The 19,098-nt window shown below is 40.1% G+C and overlaps 1 protein-coding gene across 32 annotated transcripts in view; it reads left to right on the top strand.

Moving 5' to 3' along the window:
* The first annotated feature begins 1,688 nt into the window (after nt 1-1,688).
* The window catches only part of LOC139149714 (uncharacterized), a 77,028-nt gene continuing 59,618 nt past the window's right edge, over nt 1,689-19,098 (top strand). For 17 of the 32 annotated variants that reach the window (XM_070721624.1, XM_070721636.1, XM_070721632.1 and 14 more), the window contains exons 1-8: nt 1,690-1,970; nt 12,112-12,275; nt 14,008-14,214; nt 14,603-14,941; nt 15,471-15,596; nt 16,396-16,737; nt 17,338-17,463; nt 18,239-18,364. In XM_070721624.1, the coding sequence (XP_070577725.1) occupies nt 12,185-12,275; nt 14,008-14,214; nt 14,603-14,941; nt 15,471-15,596; nt 16,396-16,737; nt 17,338-17,463; nt 18,239-18,364 (1,357 nt within the window). In that variant the 5' untranslated portion in view covers nt 1,690-1,970; nt 12,112-12,184. Of the gene's footprint in view, nt 1,971-12,111; nt 12,276-14,007; nt 14,215-14,602; nt 14,942-15,470; nt 15,597-16,395; nt 16,738-17,337; nt 17,464-18,238; nt 18,365-19,098 lie in introns of all 32 variants that reach the window. The other 15 variants (XM_070721614.1, XM_070721615.1, XM_070721612.1 and 12 more) reach the window with 7 other exon arrangements.

The raw sequence follows: 19,098 nt of genomic DNA, 5'->3' as shown, positions 1-19,098 counted from the left end.
GTGACAAACTCCAGCTGATCGCAACACTTGAAAGGTATCTAAAATCATCATTGTTAGAGAAATAATCATCGCCACTATTGTCTCTATCACAACATCCTGTGTCACTTTCATTGTTAAGTATCATAGAGTATTAGAGCCAAACTATTGGCTTACAATTCAACCCGAAATCTCGGAGATGGGGAATCATCAAATTAATTTAAGTCACACTTATTTAAGATTGGGGAAGGGGTCTAGGGCTTCCTCCCCATTTTTGTGTCCATCACAAGATGCACCGGGAAAAAAGGAAAACAATCTTCCTTCTTGACACGAGATAAGCCACTGTACAAGTTTCAAGTAATCAACCCGGAAGCTTTTTTTCGTATTGTTGTACAAATAGATAATCAGGTTGAAAGACTTTCTGTTGTTACATCAGAGAGGCTATAATTATTCTTTATCGGGTGAAACAAACTCTGTGAAATCTTCATTCGCCGTACAGATCGAATAGTTTTGCTTCCTCTTATAATATATTATATATATATATATATATATATATATATATATATATATATATATATATATATATATATATATATATATCAGCATAGTTTGCATGTTTATGTGATAATTGCGAGAGTTGAGACTTTATGCTGCTCCTTGCTGGGCATGCACTTTTTAATTGGCTAGATTGGTAAAACCAAAGACAATGGACCTTCTTTCAGGCATTATAATTTGCTGGTTTGCTCTGCAATTATAAAAGCCAATCAAGCTAATTGCCCTCTTTGTAATGCAGTTTTCCTGATCGGCCATACTTCGAAACAACGAAGAACGTCTTAGTACTCTCACAAGAACGTCTTGGAAAGCCATGGTTCCTCCAGTCCGATTCACCATTCTTATAGGCGTGATGTAATCGTATTTGCTTGGGTTGCCATGGTACGCGAGTTCGTTGATAGCGAAATGCGACCAAACTTTTACATCACTGCTCTCTCATTGACGATTAAACCGTCGTTAAAAAAGTTATATTGGCACTGAGGGATTTCCAATCACGAGGGGATTAGCTCCGGAGAATAGGTCGACTTAGCGCGCTGACAAGGGAAGGACTCCCGAGGAGAGAAGAGCTTGACGGTGAATGACTGCTATGCTCTGCAGGTTCGGTCTTCCGCGGCTCGTCCTTGAAGAAAACAATGTCCGAGCATGCCTCCGAGATATAGATTATTTGCCCCAACAGACAAGCCTGATTAAATGCACAAGATTTGGGTGCGATGGTCTGGACATGTTCCAGAGTGCCCCCTCGGCAGTTTCCGAAAGAAAAATATTGATGCCATCCCCGTTTCAGTGTACGTAGTGATCAAAGAGTGTCCGGTGTCAGACGATTTAAGGATGGGAAAGTTTGTTATTTTAGTGTTTGGTATCAGCTGCATACAAATTGAAACTCATGATGACAGGTGTAAATGGTAATAACCTCGCGAAAATAAAACAAATTCGATACGGCAATCTCTTCAGTCTCGCATCATCGGTGCTGGCATTTCAAGCCCTCGTTAGTCCAATAAAGTCACGCGAGTTTCCGCGACGAAAAAGACGAGAAAGAGAGAGTTAAGGCGTATGTTGCTTTTGTCATCTTCGCAACTTCTTTGTCATTCAAAATTTAATGAGGCCGCTTTTATTCGTCAAACTGACAAAGGGACCAACCAAAGGACGGATTACGTAATGCAAGAAATTGAAAGTGAGTGTGCGTACACGGATCTGGCGAGTTACACATCGCAGTCTCGCCTCTGTCACTAAGGACGTGTTTTAATGATCTGCAATAGATTGCCTGACATTATTTCTGGAGGAACTTATTTCCATCTCAACCAAGTGGAGTTACCAACATCTTTGGTAGTGTTTTGAGTTCTCTTACGCGCTGCTAACGAGGTTTTCGATTTTGAAGACAGGGCTTGTTGCTGCCATTGATAGAAAAAGATCTGACGAAAACACAGACGAAGCTCTCTTCAGGGGTGAGTTGTTTATTTGTCTTTAAGTAAATATTTGTCCCCAAAGAACAAACTGCCACGGATCGGAAAATTGAACAGAAGAAACGGTTCTCAGACTTCTTTCGCTTTGTGCACTTGTTTCTCGAAGAAAGCCGAGGCTGTCTTGGACGACTCTGAGACGCTCTCTAGAAGGACGTCCCTCGGAAAGTTGATCCGTTGCCGTGTTTTGTTGTTTTTGCCTTGTGATTCATAGTTGCTGTCCCCTTTGACGTGTTTAAATGTGAAGGCACAGTGCGTTTTTGTGTCCGAATCACAATTTCGTTTTGTTGTAGACTGACATAACACCCTTTACATCGTGTTTTTGATTTATTCGATACTCGGGTTTTTTTTTTTGTTCCCCGAGCTTTCCATTTTGGCCAAAGATTGTACGCCGTCCATGCTGGCAATGCGGGAGGGCCATGTTTCGTAAGTCCTCCATCGGGTCGTTCTTAACAACCTTGCAAACGGTTGAAAAAAGTTACGATGTCATGAGGAAATGAGGAGGCCTTTTTATTCCTTTTTGTGTGTAACTTTGTCGTAAATCATTATCGATTTGGACGTGAAAGAATCGTTCATTGATGGGCTACTGAAGCCACGGCCGCATGTTGAATGATGCTTTCGCCGGTTTTATTTCATAAAAAAAACACATATTCTTATTCTTTTGCCTAAAGTTTGTTTATTTGCAAAGTATTACCATCACTATGCATAATGTACAAACTGCAATGTTATTGTTTACGAATATGAGTCCGGACTTCAATCTAGTTGTCAACAATAACATGGGACATACATACATACACACACAAAGACACACATACATACATACATACATACATACATACATACATACATACATACATGCATGCATGCATGCATGCATGCATGCATGCATACATACATACATACATACATACATACATACATACATACATACATACATACATAGCCCTACGAGTATGGCGAGAGTGTCCTGCTTTGGCTACGCCGCCTCCCACCTGTCTGTGGGAGGCGGCGTAGCCAAAGCCGGACACTCTCGCCATACTCGTAGGGCTAATACATACATACATACAGGCTGTATCGACACTGAGCACTTCGACATGATTTTTGGAATGGAACCAGAAACCACGCAGTAAAGAGATGACACAAATTTGTTAAATACATCAAACGTTACAACAGAGGGAAAAGAAGCTGTTTACACTTTATGTTTCCTAATGGAATTGCTTAGGTCCCCGTTCTTCCGCTCGCTATCGTCGATAACATCAAATGTTTGCGGGAGGCTTCACATTGAAAACCAGTAGTGCCATCCTCAATGTAAACGTTTATATCGTTTTACACGATTACGGCAAAACGATGAAACTGTAGAGCGATGACACACTAAATCAACCGCGTTGAAGGGAAGACCTTTACAGTGAATGCTTAAGTTGCTGGAAAAAGAATGTATCAGCTCCTTTAAAAACAATCCGGACATGTAATTAGCTTGTATAAAGCGTGACTGTGCAAAAACTGCTTTTTTAAACTACGGTCCTAGAATATACCGCAGCTAGATAAAGTTCTGCATATTTGAATATGATGTTATTTAAAGACATCACATTCAACGGTTTGACCTAGAGTCGCGATAAAAGGTTTCTCTTTTGAGATGTTTTGATGAACAACGAATTTCAAACCAAGGTGGAATCACAGATAGCAGAGGGGCCCCCTCTTCTGTCTCTGTTCATGAACATCACTGTTGAACGTATTCATCTCTGCAATCGCGACCCAAGACTTCGATAAGGTGCGGTGAGGACAGTGTTGTAGAATACCTTGGCTCAAAAAAACTGCCAAAGTATGAAGGGAAGAAATGCTACCTAGGTCCGTCTGTCAATTCAACCTAAACGATATTGCAGTTTTTAGCGGGAGGCGTTATCTTGCGGCAGACATCGACACTATAGGCGCATATCGATGACAATATCACCTTCCCAATGCTATGACATAACCGATATTCTCGTGGTGGAAAATTTGCTGTTAGACCAGCACCAGTCCGGGCGATATTACACGGATATCCTTGGATGTCCAGACTGTTTCGGAGTCAGATGAAAATGGGTTTCGTTGAGAAACTTGTCAGTATATATTTTAGCTGACTGGCCCGGCTCTGCCTCCAAGCAGGGGAAACTCATACTGTGGGTTTGTTGTTACATCTATTAAAGAGAGGAAATTTGCAATGCGTGAGTTCAAATTAAATCACTCGTCCTTCAAACCAGCAACATACATGCATTGCCTAGCGCAACTTCAGGAACGTCGCATCGAAAGTCGATGAAAGATATTGACACCCGATATGGCGATTTCTCACGGGTCTTTAAGACGATTTAGCAAGACGTCTCTAATGGAAATTCTTTGACGGATTCCATTTTGACAAGTCCTGCAGGGTTTTGATGAAAAGCGATGTACTTTATAACTTGTTGACATTGACGAATTATCAATATTTGCAAGTCATTATCAACATTGACAGAACACTCATCGATAAAAAATTATCCTTGTAATTAAGCCCTGGTAATTCACTGCGCGCACTCACGGTTGGCGTAAAGCCATCACATACAGGATTCCGTGGCTTGAGCCGGACTTATTGATTTCCCACAGTAATCACAGACGTGTATTGAAATGTGATGGCCAGGCGAAACACGTTTTAGTGCAAAGTCGATCTCTAGCTTTCGAGAGCATTTAAAAAAAGTAGATGTCGGAGACTTTCTATACAACCTAGGTATTGTGAGTACACAAACAAACAAACAATCAACAAACAAACAAACAAAACAGACAGACAAGCAAATAAACATTGCGAGAGACATCATGTCCGTTGCAAAGGTTTACAATTTTTTCGCCCCGCCGTTCTACCGCAGGAAATGAATAATTTATCAGATACTTCGGAAAATCGATTAGTTGGTGGGATTTGTACGGTGCATTAACACACTGAATCCGCCCTGGACTGTGAAAGTACCAGGTATTTGTAAGCCTACAATGTATGCTGTTAAAATATTGAAGGATAGTTACACAGTCGTTTACGAGTATTTGTTTTGAAGTTGCGTCGTGACTCAAACGTGTACGACAAGTTTATGACATCACTCGATTTGGTAATTATTTTAAATTATTGTACTGATAAGAACTATAATTATACACCTGCGTCTGTAACCTATGGAGTTTCGTCGTACAGTAAGTTTCGGTATCAGAGGATGCGGAGTCCAACAACTTTAGGTGTTATCGAACGCTATTTGACCTTTGACCTCAAAACACCTATACGTCAACACGGAGAAAAAGAAGAGAAAATTTTACATTTTTTTTACAAAAATTTATACTTCTTAGCATTCAGTACTTCCAAAATCAAATCATGGTCAGTCCAAAACCTATGAATTCGAGTGAAATTATGCTGCTGACGTATAATTTCTACCATGAGCACTGCGCAGCGCGGGTTGAAATTTCGTTCTGCGCGCTTAGCGGACGCGCTCAACGCGTTCCCAGTCTGCTCGCGATCGCTCAGTACAGTGCGCGACGAGCATCCAAAAGACGCCTACGGGACCGTGCTCACTGTAAAAATTACACCGTAGTTTCGATGGAAACCTATCTTCATACAAATAATTGTCAGAGCTTTTAGCATGAAAGCGGACGTTCTTAGTGATTGAATGATCATTATATTATCTTAGAGTTGTAAGTTTTAAATGTTTGAATGTTGATATATCTTTACTAAGTATTTAAAAAACCCAACAAAATAATTTGAAAAGGACATATTTCTCGTCAAATTGTGATTTTTCCCATTTCACATATTGGAGGGGGGGGTGTGATGTTAAGCGATGTAGCATTGTAAATAGGCTGGTGCCGCCATATTTTTATTGGATGCATATAATGTGCAATATCTGAACAATAATTTATGTGAAAATTGTTGGATTGGAAATCTAAATAATTGTACAAAGTATGGATAAGGCGCGGTCATTACTTTTAAGTTTGCAACAGCTTTAACTGTTGTTTTGGAAGGCCTGAGAAGTGATAATTTAAATTCTCATGCACATTTTCAGCGGAAAATAGCTAAAACTTTCATTTATTATTCAGTGTGGTTCACATGTAAATCAAACAAGTGCAGCATTTCAAGAAAGGAACTGAAAGTAAATATATTGGGTTGGGCAACGCTTATAATTCATAATTCATAATTTCTTTCATTCGAATGGGATAAAGTAGGTGTATTTCAAATCCTTCTAGCTGCCAAATTACAACCATTTTCAGTAATAGAGCGCGAAGCCACTGCAGTGAACTGCAATGAAACTGCTCACACTAATTAGTTTCAACTGTAGCCAGCTGGCAAAGTCGACAACATTGTATGTCCCATGCAGACAGTTTGTCTTGGGAAGTTGAAATAAAAAAGATTTGTACATGGACCAGTGCATGGTAATGTTACATTGTATCTTAATCTTGAACACACGGTGCCAATCGTAAACTCTCATTTACATCTCGAGCCTCAGACAGAGCTAGTTTTGCCTTTGTACAAGCAGACTTTTTGGTCTTTATCAAGTAGCCTTGTTCAACATCAAAGTGGCCACGGCTACAGCTGAAACTAATTAGTGTAAGCAGTTTTATTGCAGTTCACTGCAGTGGCTTCGCGCTCTATTACTGAAAATGGTTGTAATCTGGTGACATATTGATTTTTTTGGTCGTAATCTCATCCTCACAAATGAGTCTTACTGTTAGAGAAAAATAACGAAAATTGTTGGTAAAAATTTAGTGGTTCGATCACCCTCAATTTCGACTTTTTTCTTGAGAAGTTGGACTAAAAAGGTGTATAATGATAAGGTAATTCCAAAATACCGGGATTTATGCCCTCGTACCTTTGCTTCGGTATTGTTCTCGACGCTACGCGTCTCGGACAATACCTCCGCTGCACGAAGTACTCGGACATAAATCCCGGTATTTTGGGAATAACCTTATATTATGCATTTACACCATGTGCACAGGCATATCGCTGTTGTTGTCTAAAATCCTATTACGAACCCGTGTATCATCATCAATATACGTAGCCTAGATCCTTTCCGTCCGCTTGCCTCCGTACCTCCGTCCCCACTACCCACTACTGGAGACGGAGGTACGGAGGCAAGCGGAGGGAAAAGGAATCTAGGCTACAATATACGGGGCTATTTGAAACTAATGTCCGATGAAACTAATATTCGACATTTGCACGAGAACAGTGATCGTGATTGTTCACAGTTAGAGGGACAATAGCTGACCACTCTGACAGTATTTTCATATTCTAGTTCTTGTTTTATTTGTCGCCCTAAATTGTGTTGAAATACGAAGTCTAAGCTTCGCCAAAACGCCAGATGGCGTACTTTGGAAAATGCAGTTGTTGACATTAAATGGTTTCTAGTCCGGACAAGAATTCAGCTTCCAACAATGACAACAGCATCGAGTACTATACACATACATGATGTGTTGACAAGTTGAAGACTGACAATTTCGTTATGATTTCGGGATGAGAACGAGAAAATATCTTTCACGGGCAGAACAAAAAATGTTCAAAAATATATCACAACTTACACCTAATTGAGCTTTCATTAATTCTGACGTCACCATAAGGGACAGTAGAGGCATTGCTTGCGTCCAGTACAGAATAATTTCAACCATGCTGCGTGAGCATTTTCTGATTGTCAGCCAACAGGTTGACTCGGGGTGGCGCTCATTCTTACGAAGATTATTGTGTATCGTTGACAGATATTCAAATTTCTCACTGCCAAACATGCAGGATCATTGACAACAGGATCCGAGAAAAGAAAACGAGCCACGCAGATCAGCTATGTAATAATAATTGCGTTTCGCTGCCTTAAAATATTCCAGGGATTATACAGATTCGCCGACAGCTTCAATAATTTTTTTCTCCCGCCAACTTTTCTTAATCTACTTACTTTCGATATCATTTAAAAAATAGAGACTACTGTGAAGCCGAGAAATTCACAAATAAGATAATACAATGAAAAATAAAGTAATGTACATTTACTCGCTCTGCCGGTTCTACATAATGGATAGGGACCCGGGATCTCGTAAACTGTGTTGTGTGGGGTATTACCAATGAAAACAAATGAGTGGTAAGAGTTTTGTCTTTATTCGTTAACACTGTATCTTAATCCATGGTAAGCTACCGATCACACGCTACTTCATTGTTTCGCGTAAATGCATGCGTGCATCTGCGGTCAATGCAGGCCTATTTTCAGTGCAATCGGAAGAGACGTTAGGGCATGAGGCAAATCTTAGCGAAGGTGACTTAAGCACGTTTTATAAGTGTACTGAACAAACAACATCGATCTTGAGTCCTATTATTAACCACGGGAAGGGGTTTGCCAGATCGAGATAAATTCAGGCTTTTCTGTGGCATCTGCTGACCGTAGCCCATCGGCAAAACTGAAGGCCGCGTCTATTGGTAACTTGTGCAGCGTGAAGAAAGGTTGGGCGACCAGTGGCGACATTTTAAAGTCCCAAAGTGATTCAAACTGCCCTGTATGACGAATCACAAACCGCGGCGCGTTTATACCGTATTGCAACTTAAAAGAAAATGACCAGGTCTGCTTTGGGGCGGTATGAACTTTTATAATTGACAGTGCCCATATGGGAAGATGATGTAATTGCCGTATGTTGCATTGGATAACTATCACGACGTCATCAACGAAGGCAATGATACGAGAATGTATTATTTATGAAAAGCACCAGGCTGCAGGAACACCGTTTCCATAGTAGCTATTAACCCCCGTTGAGAAATCAAATATTGCTAATTTGACGATCGATGGCATAATTACACTTCCTTCCTCTGCAGGTAATTTTCCGTTATTCAAACTCGATCTCAAACCGTACACCTCGCGTTTGTCTTACGTAATAACACAAATTAAACCGTCTTCACTGGTATAGGTCAACTGACGAGTACCCACCACTTCAACAAATACGTGAAAGTGTTTGCTTAAAGACAATGTTCTTTTTTTCGTGCACAAGTAATGATATAGAAGGGACAAGTAGTATATCGTGGCCTATCGCACCATGCTTTCTTTAACTCAAAAAGTCAAGTTCAACACGGCTTATCTGCACCGGCGTGGTATACAGTCCGCCCTGGCTGGAGGAATTGTAAGCTTACTCTAACCAACCCATACGTGTCTGCATAAAACAAACTTAGCTAGCGAAGGTGCACGTGAGATCTCATATCTGCCATCTTCCCCGACCAGGTCAACTCCCCGCAGATTTGAATATTTTGAAATTATTGAACCAGTTTGGTTTAAATTTTGCAGATTTTTAAAGGGAGTAAGTAGCAATGTAAACTAAGAAGCACTACTTGGTAAATGTGGCAGGCTACCATTATGCCGTTTTATTTTAAAAGACATTTCTTATTGGTCAAAACTTCTTGTAACGGAAGAAAATAGGTCTCCAAAGGCATTTTGTTTGATGCTGAAAAAATAGACGACGCAGGGAGAATTATGTAGGCATGTTCTGTTAAAAAATATTTTTCAGATATGGTTCTGGCATAATATGGCTTGAACAACAAATAGGTGACCCCAGAGTTTTTATTTGAATTTTACACAAAGGAATTAAAGATTGATGTAAACAAGAATGGCACTATGGGTTGAACAGTTCCCCAAGACTTGAGCTATACTGTACTTTTAAATCGTTACTCGAACCCGAAAAATATTTAAACCTCCTAAGTTTCAGTAAAAAGAACGTTTTAGCTGATTTTTGTTGTTCTATAAATAAATTAAATATTGAATTAGGGCGTCATTGCAAAGTTCTGCGTCATGAAAGAGTCTGTGTGTATTGCAAAGTGTCCGAAATGTTCTGCTTTTTGAAAATGAATTTCATTTTGTATCGATTTTGTCCGTTTTACGAGAATATCAGGGCTATACCTACATTCCTATGTATTTTGGAGTAAATCTGAGTGAAAGGACTTTCCACAGTGCTTTCGTTATCTTCTTTCGTCACAAAATGAACATGTAGTTTCTAAGTTTTCTTTATATTTGTCAAACATGTATAAAGGACGTGAAGAGTTACCACGTTTTACAAGGAGCTGACATCTCTATGGTGTAAGTTTGGATATTTGGAGTGTACATAGCTATTTGTATTTTTCTATTATCACGGACCATCTCATTATTGTATGTTATCTGTGAAAAATGTGCGATAGGCCGAGGCCTTGCATTGAATATAGATACCATATACTATATTGAACTCCACACAGATATCAACGGCATCGCACATTGGTTTGAAATGTTTTTCGGTATCCCAAGCGCGATAGTGCAAAATCGCCCTTTATCTTTAAAATTACAGTACTTCAAACTCATGAATATTACAGCGAACATGTAATCAGGAAGGTACGTATATATATAGGAGAACCAAAAGATGGCATAAACCCCTTCTCTCGGTGAGTTGTTCAGAAATTGAATTCGATGAGTTGCAAAGCAACGATGAGTCACGTTAGCGCATTAATGGGCACGTCCTAGAGCAAGATTCTAGGGACTTTGTCCTAAGCAACAGTTGCAAATTATAATTGACAACATTTGCAAATGGAAGTTTACGCGGTAACATGCAACTCGTTAAAAAGATATTGTATTGCAATTTACTTAATTTTTGTCTCCATGTAGACCGGTTTAGCGGTACAAATTAGACCATTATACGGTCAATGTGTCTAAAGTAAAAAATAGCGAAGAGTTTGTAACATATTGTAGAAATAACGGGCGACGCGCTGACCGTTAATGTTTATTTATGGCAAGGGCGAGAGGAAAGCCACAAATTAACGGGTGAGACTTGCCGAGCCCGTTAATTTTGTCTTTTCGAGCCCGCGCCCATAAATAACCGTTAATGGTCAGCGCGGAGTTTGTTATTTCCGTTATATTATCAACGAACCCAAGAAAACCGTCAAAACTTGCGAAAAAGCCCCAAGGCCCCAGAACTGAGAAATAGTCGACGCACTGTCACATGCGCTGTAATAATTGGAGATAGAGATTAGAGATGTTTTCAGAAAAGTATCTCAACTTGGCCCACAAGTGCTCAATGCCCACAAGTGCTCCATTTTATTTTGTGATTAATTATGATTTACATTTGAGTTGTAAAGTTACGATACTTTGAGTTGTTAATCTTATTATTCATATTTACGGGCATGTAAACAAACCATTACTATGTATTTGTGGTCAGTCACGTGGTTCAGCTCGACCAATCAAAATGCGACGGGCAGGGCATGGTAATATAATCATGTTTAGTTAATATTTAAGGCGTGACAGCCCTACGTGATATTAAAATTCGTATAACAAATCAATAAATAACTTTAGTGTGAGTCATGCAACAAGACCAAATAATGTCAATCTAAAATTGTGTTAGACAAAGAGATTTGTGACACAGAGTAGGCAAATCTGAGTATTTGGAAATCAAAATTGAGTTTGTCGGGTACGTTGAACGTGGAGGGGAGAAGGCACAGGCAAACAACACCACAACAAATCAATGGGCGTTGCCGGTCTTTAAGCCTTGATTGTCAGTTTCGAAGAGTGAACGACCTCCAATGACAATACGGCCATTACAGTCACACACTTCTGATGACGGAATTAGTTACGCTTTTTAAAGCCTATTATTCTCGATGGTTACCGAAATCAATGTCTTGACTCCGTCAGCCAATGTTCAAGAAACGACAAACAAGAGACTGGCAGATGAGACATCTAACTTTCGAAATTGTTGTTTTGATGATGAAATTATGGGATACTGAAACTATGTCTTAAACATTCGTTTGTGAACTTCATATTGGTTCGCTGATTAAAAGTACAAACGTGATCAGCTGTGGCTGTGAGCAATGACTGGCAACAAAATATGACGTATCACCACAAGTTGCATCGCGTGTAAGTGATTCTTGGGAACGAATGGGCTTTAGATATCTTTATCGAATCAACTTGCAGAGTTGTGATATGAGGTCGGCGCGAATCGTTGGCGGCCCGACCAACCAAACAGGCATTTGATCCAGGTTGATCATTTGTAATTCTCCCAACCTCTGACTGCTCATATGCAGTGACTCAACCCATTTGATGTAAAAAAAAAAAGTTGTCAGAACTAGTTCTTAAAACAAAGGCTGAAAGGTGTTGGTTTATCTAATGTAATTTTTCATTTACAGGCGTTCCCGCCCGCCGCCATATCAACTTTTGAGCATGAAGAGTGTGTGACATGGGCAAGACAAGAAAGCGACAATGAAGGCTTTTCTCTGTGCCACCATTCTTGTACTTCTTCTGGCGTCTCAAGCGAATGCAGTGACCACTGCAAGTCCTTCAGATGGGCGAGGTAGGTGCCAAAGCCTGAGGGTTTTTAGGTGTCTGTTTTGATAGTAATGGCTAAGCTGTCGGCGACGTCAACCTTATCAACCATTGTACTAACTGTTTTATTTTTAGCATATCCTTTACAAACCGCCGGTCAACTTGAAGTTATTTTGACATGTTGTATACCAATGCCTAAGAGAACGCTGTCGAATTCATCGTAATCTGTCGTTAACATACAGTTTTGTTGAGTTTTCTGAGTTTTGTTAAAAATATCTTGTTGGGGATCCACAGTTCTACAGGAAATTATCGATCACTTCGCATTCTCTTATTCAGATTGTCCAAGGAACTAGTAGCGCTAAAACCCCCATGGATGTTTTATAAAATATGATCACGTATTTATGGTCAGGGCTAGCACGCCCTCCCCCTCCCAAAAAATATTCTCAGTTTGCTTTGCAAGTCGAGTCACAGATCAATTTATGCAAATTGTGGTAAATTTGTGATTTGGTGATAATTTTTAGCTACGCATTTGGTATCGCAAATTTCTCGCCTGGAAACACTTGCTTTTGCCGTTAATTTGTTGAATGCCTCTGTCTAAAGATTTTTCCAAATTGTGTCAAAAATTACAGTCACCGTATTTCGAAGTTATTTCTCTCACTTTGGATAAAAAGTTACCTTTGTCACCCAAAAAGATCTCGACAATTGTTATTGCAGCCGCTCTTTCATTTCTTTCATAAATAAACTTGAGCTTGTTCCGCCGAAGTATGCAGACAGTGTTCCCCAACGCTTATCCTTGAATGACTAATCTCACCCTGTTTGCTCTGATGCGCACTTCACAAGTTGAGTATAAAATATGACACCATTAACTGTTACAGTAACAAATGTGAGCTGCAGCAACTAAGGCATGTCATTACATTGCCAAGGTGAGATTAAGATACGTGACGTTTACTCTGCAATAAAATGTCATCGATTACGTCGAATCGTCGTCTTCGTCATGATTGGACTGAGTCCCCTTAAAGCCCCATAAGCTTTATTTTTTGCATTTTTTCTCGATAAGATAGTTTAAAATCAAATGCAACTAATGCAAAAAAATGCCTACGCCTACGGAAGTGTGATCACATAACTTTTTTTTAAACCAACGCACAACTTTTACGACTAAATAATTTTTGATTTGCAACTCCAATATGGCCGCGGCCGCATACATGCACGTATGTAGTGAGCGCCTGATTTAATTCATCAAATCCATCACTTAGGATTCAAGTAATGGCATTTTCAGAGACAATAGTATGGCTTATAACAGGATATGCAAAATATCTTTCCCTAGATTTGATGACTATTTTGGTAAAAGAAATTAAAAGATATACAGCTAATGGGACTTAAAGTAAAAGAAAAGTAAAGTTTTGACAATAATAGTAATAAGCTATTCATCGAAATGTTAAATCTTTTTTCCTGAGTTAAGTTGATTAAGGATCAAGGAGCGCGCAAATAATTTTTTTACGATGAGTCAACGACTTTCGATTTTTTTGTTTCGTTTTCAACTTGAAGTTCTTAGTGTACTGTCTCCAAGACAAACACGCAGCTTTATGACTGTATGACTAAAAGTTCGATTCCTTATAACCATAATGTATTTTTTTCTCTCTTCTACAAGACATGTGCATCCTTCAACTCAACTCGTAACTCCTTGGCCATAAATTAGCAACATTGATTTCACAGCTTTTTCTTAATGCGAGATATCTTTCTTCATAATCTGTCATCGACAGATAGCTATGGCCTTTCGGGATTGAGCGCCGCGGGACTGTCGGACTTCAGTCAGGCGCAAAGCTCGGATTCTCTCGCTGCAGTGTGTGACATCGTCAACGGCTTTCCGTGTGAATCAGACGGCAGTGAATGTATTCCATTCGAATGGGTTTGTGACGGCATCTTAGACTGCCAACTTGGGAACGATGAATCGAATGCCAACTGCACGTGTTAGTAGTAACCCAATTTATTGTTTTTTCCCGATATTTACCTCACAATAGCAATATTTATAACAGCAATAATAATAATAATCATCATCATCATCATCATCATCATCATCATCATCATCATCATCACGAACCACTGTACCACCAGTAACATCACCATCACAATTTTCGTCATCATCATCACCATCATCATCATTGCATCTTCAATCAATATCAGCAGAGTCGGCAGTGATCGTCTGACTGTATTTTGAGATCGTTGCGTTGCGGATCAGTTCGAATTACGTGTTTTGTTTTTGACATACGAAGTCTGGCCATCGCGCCGGCATTTAATATCTTTCTGTCACTGATCGGTTCGAAGTTACACACTTTGCAAACTTATTTTCTTCACCAGATAACTCCACAGTTCCCAGCTGCGAGCCCATCACGATCGCTTCATGCGTGGACGTACTGCCCTACACGTCGGCTCTCTTCCCGAATTCGTTCGCAAGAAGTCAAGAAGTCGCCAAAGCGACCATCGAGGGCGTCTCTCGGAATTTCAACTGTTCAGAGTATGGCTTGCTCTTTGCATGCGGTATGTTTGCCCCGGGTTGTTCAGCCAGCGGAGAGGAGATCCTCCCATGCCGATCGCTCTGTCAGCAAATCCAGGCAAACTGCTCGTCGCCAGCTGAAAACTTTACAGCTTTCGACTGTAACTCGTTTCCCGTCGACAGCATCCCAGAGCTATGCCCGGGTAGGTGTCAAAGACTTCAAATTTAAACACAGTGTTGCCTATTTTATTGCCGAATGTTCTGAGTTTATCCCACGTTTTGACCCCATAGTATATCAGTTCTATAGCCAGGTAAATGTCCATTTGATTTGAACACATACGGCGTATTTACGCCCACCATGCCACGGTTCAGTTTGTTGAAATCACGTTATGGTACGCCCAAGATAAAATTGATTTGTAATATCTATTAGTTTACATACCTCTTGAGGTCTACTCGCACCTGCAGAGAATACAAGGCGACATACTGGATGACCGAACACATTGGAAGACTAAAAACTTTGAGTAAATAATTACTGTCGGTGAAAGTGTGGTCCTTCCCATGAGCATGTATCGCCAATATTTGTCCGATTGCGTTACGAGACAACAACACTATGTTTGGTTTTCAAGAATTTTCGTCGGATATTATAGCATCATGGTGATACCGATCGCACCGACTGTTTTGTAAACTGAACGTATGCGTGTAAATAAACTGCGAATTCCCCCCCTCCCCCAGGAATAAACACGGCCTGCTTGAGTAGCCAGTACGAATGCAAGCAAAACGAGTGCATACCACTTGAGAATGTGTGCGATGGCTCTGAAGACTGCTCCAACGGCGAAGACGAAACATTCTGTGATGAAGGTAGGACCTCATTAGATGTATACTGTTATTTAGTGAAGTCGGCCAATCATACAGCTCAGTTTCTGATACGAGATTATGTCTGGGTGTCCTGTTTGTGTGTTTATCACCTGGTAGTGGAGATTGATGGATGGATGAATGGACGGACGGACGTACATACATACATATGTATGTATGTATGTATGTATGTATGTATGTATGTATGTATGTATGTATGTATGTATGTATGTATGTATGTATGTATGTATGTATGTATGTATGTATGTATGTATGTATGTATGTATGTATGTATGTATGTATGTAACTTTACAAGGAACTAACTGAATACGATCGAAACTCACCGTTGAACTTGATACGGTATTTCCAGTATCGTCGGCGGTGCTGTCAGTTGCTACGGACAATACAATACCGATCGCTTCAGTTATGGCTGCAAAAAATAAGTCATTACCCAAAATTAGGATAATCATTTAACATTAGACAATGGCAACTTTGATTAAATGAAGAAACGCAAGATATGTTAATGTTTTGAGACTTGAAATACCGAACACTCGAAGACGACAAAATCGAAGTCTTCTCATAGTTACTAGAGACCCGGACAGTGCTTCCATGGCAACGGCTGTGTCCACCTGTATTAGACGTATAGATTGAGAGACAGTTACCTGACCGTCCTGTGATATTAGAGTTTTTACTCACTGCTTTGAGACCACTTTCACAATAGTGATGTATTGCTACAACGGACTGGTGAAAACCGAATCATATTTATTAAAAGCAAGTATTCCTGGTTATATCCATATCTTTTCAGGTTCTGTGTTCACTGACCAGTGTGTGAATATAACATTGCCAGAGTGTAGTGCAATATTGCCTTACCATCTCACCGCGTTTCCAAATATCCTAACTGCAAATGAAACGCATGCAGTTCTCTTCATCGAAGGGGTGAAACCCTTTCAAAACTGCTCGGAATACGTCATGCTATTTGCCTGTGCCGCTGCCATGCCCGAGTGTTCCTATTCAGACGATGAGATTTTGCCGTGCCGATCTCTGTGCGAGCATGTCGTGTCAGAATGTCAGGCGCACAGTGACGATAGAGTGTTGTTTCAATGTGATAACTTCCCCGAGCAAGGAAACCAAAATGTCTATTGTCCAGGTTGGTGTGCAGTGTACACTCTCTCCTTTAAATGTCACGGCATGCCTTGATGTTAATATAATGGCAACCTCAACTCCTCATAATAGTAGTAACACAGATGTGCTCTGTAATTAGCTCGTGTGCAACCATAGACCCTCGAGAAAAACGAGGGTCTATGGTGCAACGTGCATTTCTCTTGTACTATACAGATAGGGGTAGCCCTTTTCATATCCTTCTTTAAGTGGATTGTCTGCCCTTCCTACAGAAACAGTTTTGTAACGGTCAAATGAAATATTGATATCATAGAAGCTCGTTAACTTTCTTTAGCTAATGGAATACCCTTCCTTCTCTCTCTCTCTCTCTCTCTCTCTCTCTCTCTCTCTCTCTCTCTCTCTCTCTCTCTCTCTCATATAATATGTTTGTGCATGCATGTTTAATGCAAGGTCTAAGTATCAAACTATGATTAAATGTCGTCTTTTAAATTATATTATCATGTTAGTGATAGTTTACACTATACGTGCGATAACATAATTCATTTGCACTGGTCTGCTTTATGTAAAACATGAAAATGACTGTGTGACGTGATGCATTTTGTCACAACTCTGCCTATATTCTTTACAGCATCGTGTGCATCCGATGAATTTACATGTATAGCCGACAACTCTTGCATTCCAATTGGATGGTTGTGTGATGGTACGGAGGACTGTGCCGATGCGAGTGACGAAAGTCACACAAACTGCACTCAAAGTAAGTTCAAGCAAGTCATAGTCAGCTACTCGTCAACCAACAGCCACCATATTGCAATGACAGTGATGACCATATCAATGTTTTGATACGTTCTCCTGTGCGAAACATATTTGGTATCGAAACATCACATCGATGAAATTTTCATATGCATTTATCCGTTGTCAGTGGTTTGGTAAAAAAAAACTTTGGAAGATCATAACGTAAATAACTTGTTTGTGCTGCTGTAATTCAACAGTCAGTGTTTCATATCAAAGCATGCAAAGCCAGCCCAAATGTCCAACTCTGTGTAAAAAAACGTAATGTCTATAGCGTTTTGTCAATCGTTTTGTAAACCGAAATGCGATAATTTCGTCACGTTCGGGATTATGTTGTGGTATCTTTTGATGCATGACCCAGTAACTACAGACATCAATCTGCTTATATTCCTCGTAATCGCGAACACATGCTGCTGATCCTAACCTCTGTACACGTGACCGCTTCTATGGTTAACTTTTCCTGCTCTCTTGATTGTCCTTGGCTTTCTGCCTAACAAACTAATGCGGTATGTTACGTTGGCATGTCAGTTTGGCCTCACCTTAGTCTTATAGGCTTCAGATGATCACATAGGATCGGTGATTTGTGGTATCCTTTACTCTTGTCCTTGTTACTGACAAAACAATTCCTGTGCATATGTACAACATGGAAGGAAAGTGGTACATACTTACCAACTTCTCATACTTTGAATCCTTAATCGTATATTCATATTCACAACTGCCTCATTCTTTTGTTTCTACAGCATCGTGTACGGCTGACGAATTTACATGTGAACGTAATCACGCGTGTATACCCATTGGGTGGTTCTGTGACGGTATAGTTGACTGTTTTGACACCAGTGATGAAAATCACGTCGAGTGCGATCAAAGTAAGAGTAAATACTGTGAATGAGTATAGCGTCATGGAATCGCCGGTCCGCGTAATAACACATCTTTCAAAACATATCTCATTCAGCATGATGTCCAGGCATGTGTGTGGAGGGTTCTGGTTGAGGTGATGCTGCATTGTCAGTTTACAGAACTGGCGTGAATGCCGTTATACACCAACATATCTCTAAGTGCACGTTCTGTTCAATATAACATCCCCTGCCAAGGGTTCCTCTGGTTTTCTTCGGTTATTTCCCCTTTCTAGCCCTTTGTAGGTCTGTTTGGTAGGATTTGCGCTTTCAGATGACGTCCTCGATCGGAATGTCATTTAATACTACTGAATTTACGTGGTTTACATACTACGGAGAATTAATACTGCTACATTGCGTATCCCGATTTCCTCTTGTCTGTGGTACTAGTCCAATTTATCATTAAAATGCTTGTACCCATGGACATGCTGTTTTCTGCTTCTAACCTCCTAGATGAATGATTCGTCTCTAACATCCTCGTCCGGGGTCAATCGCTAACCTGACAGACAGCCAGAGGGCTCATGCTTTCATGATATGAAAATGTTACTGCCAAGTTCTTCGAGCATTATCTGACATTGTGACGAGTGAATGTGTATGTCCATGCTCAGTTCCTATAGGTTATGTCAAATACCATATCTATTTCAGTTTCACTTCTGTTGCTTTCTGACGTCGATGTGAAATCTTGAATGGGTTACACAAATACTACA

This window comes from Ptychodera flava, chromosome 14 (assembly GCF_041260155.1).
Source record: "Ptychodera flava strain L36383 chromosome 14, AS_Pfla_20210202, whole genome shotgun sequence".
Taxonomy (NCBI): Eukaryota; Metazoa; Hemichordata; class Enteropneusta; family Ptychoderidae; genus Ptychodera; species Ptychodera flava.
Note: the sequence above shows the minus strand (reverse complement) of the source record. Positions and strands in the feature narration are given on the sequence as shown.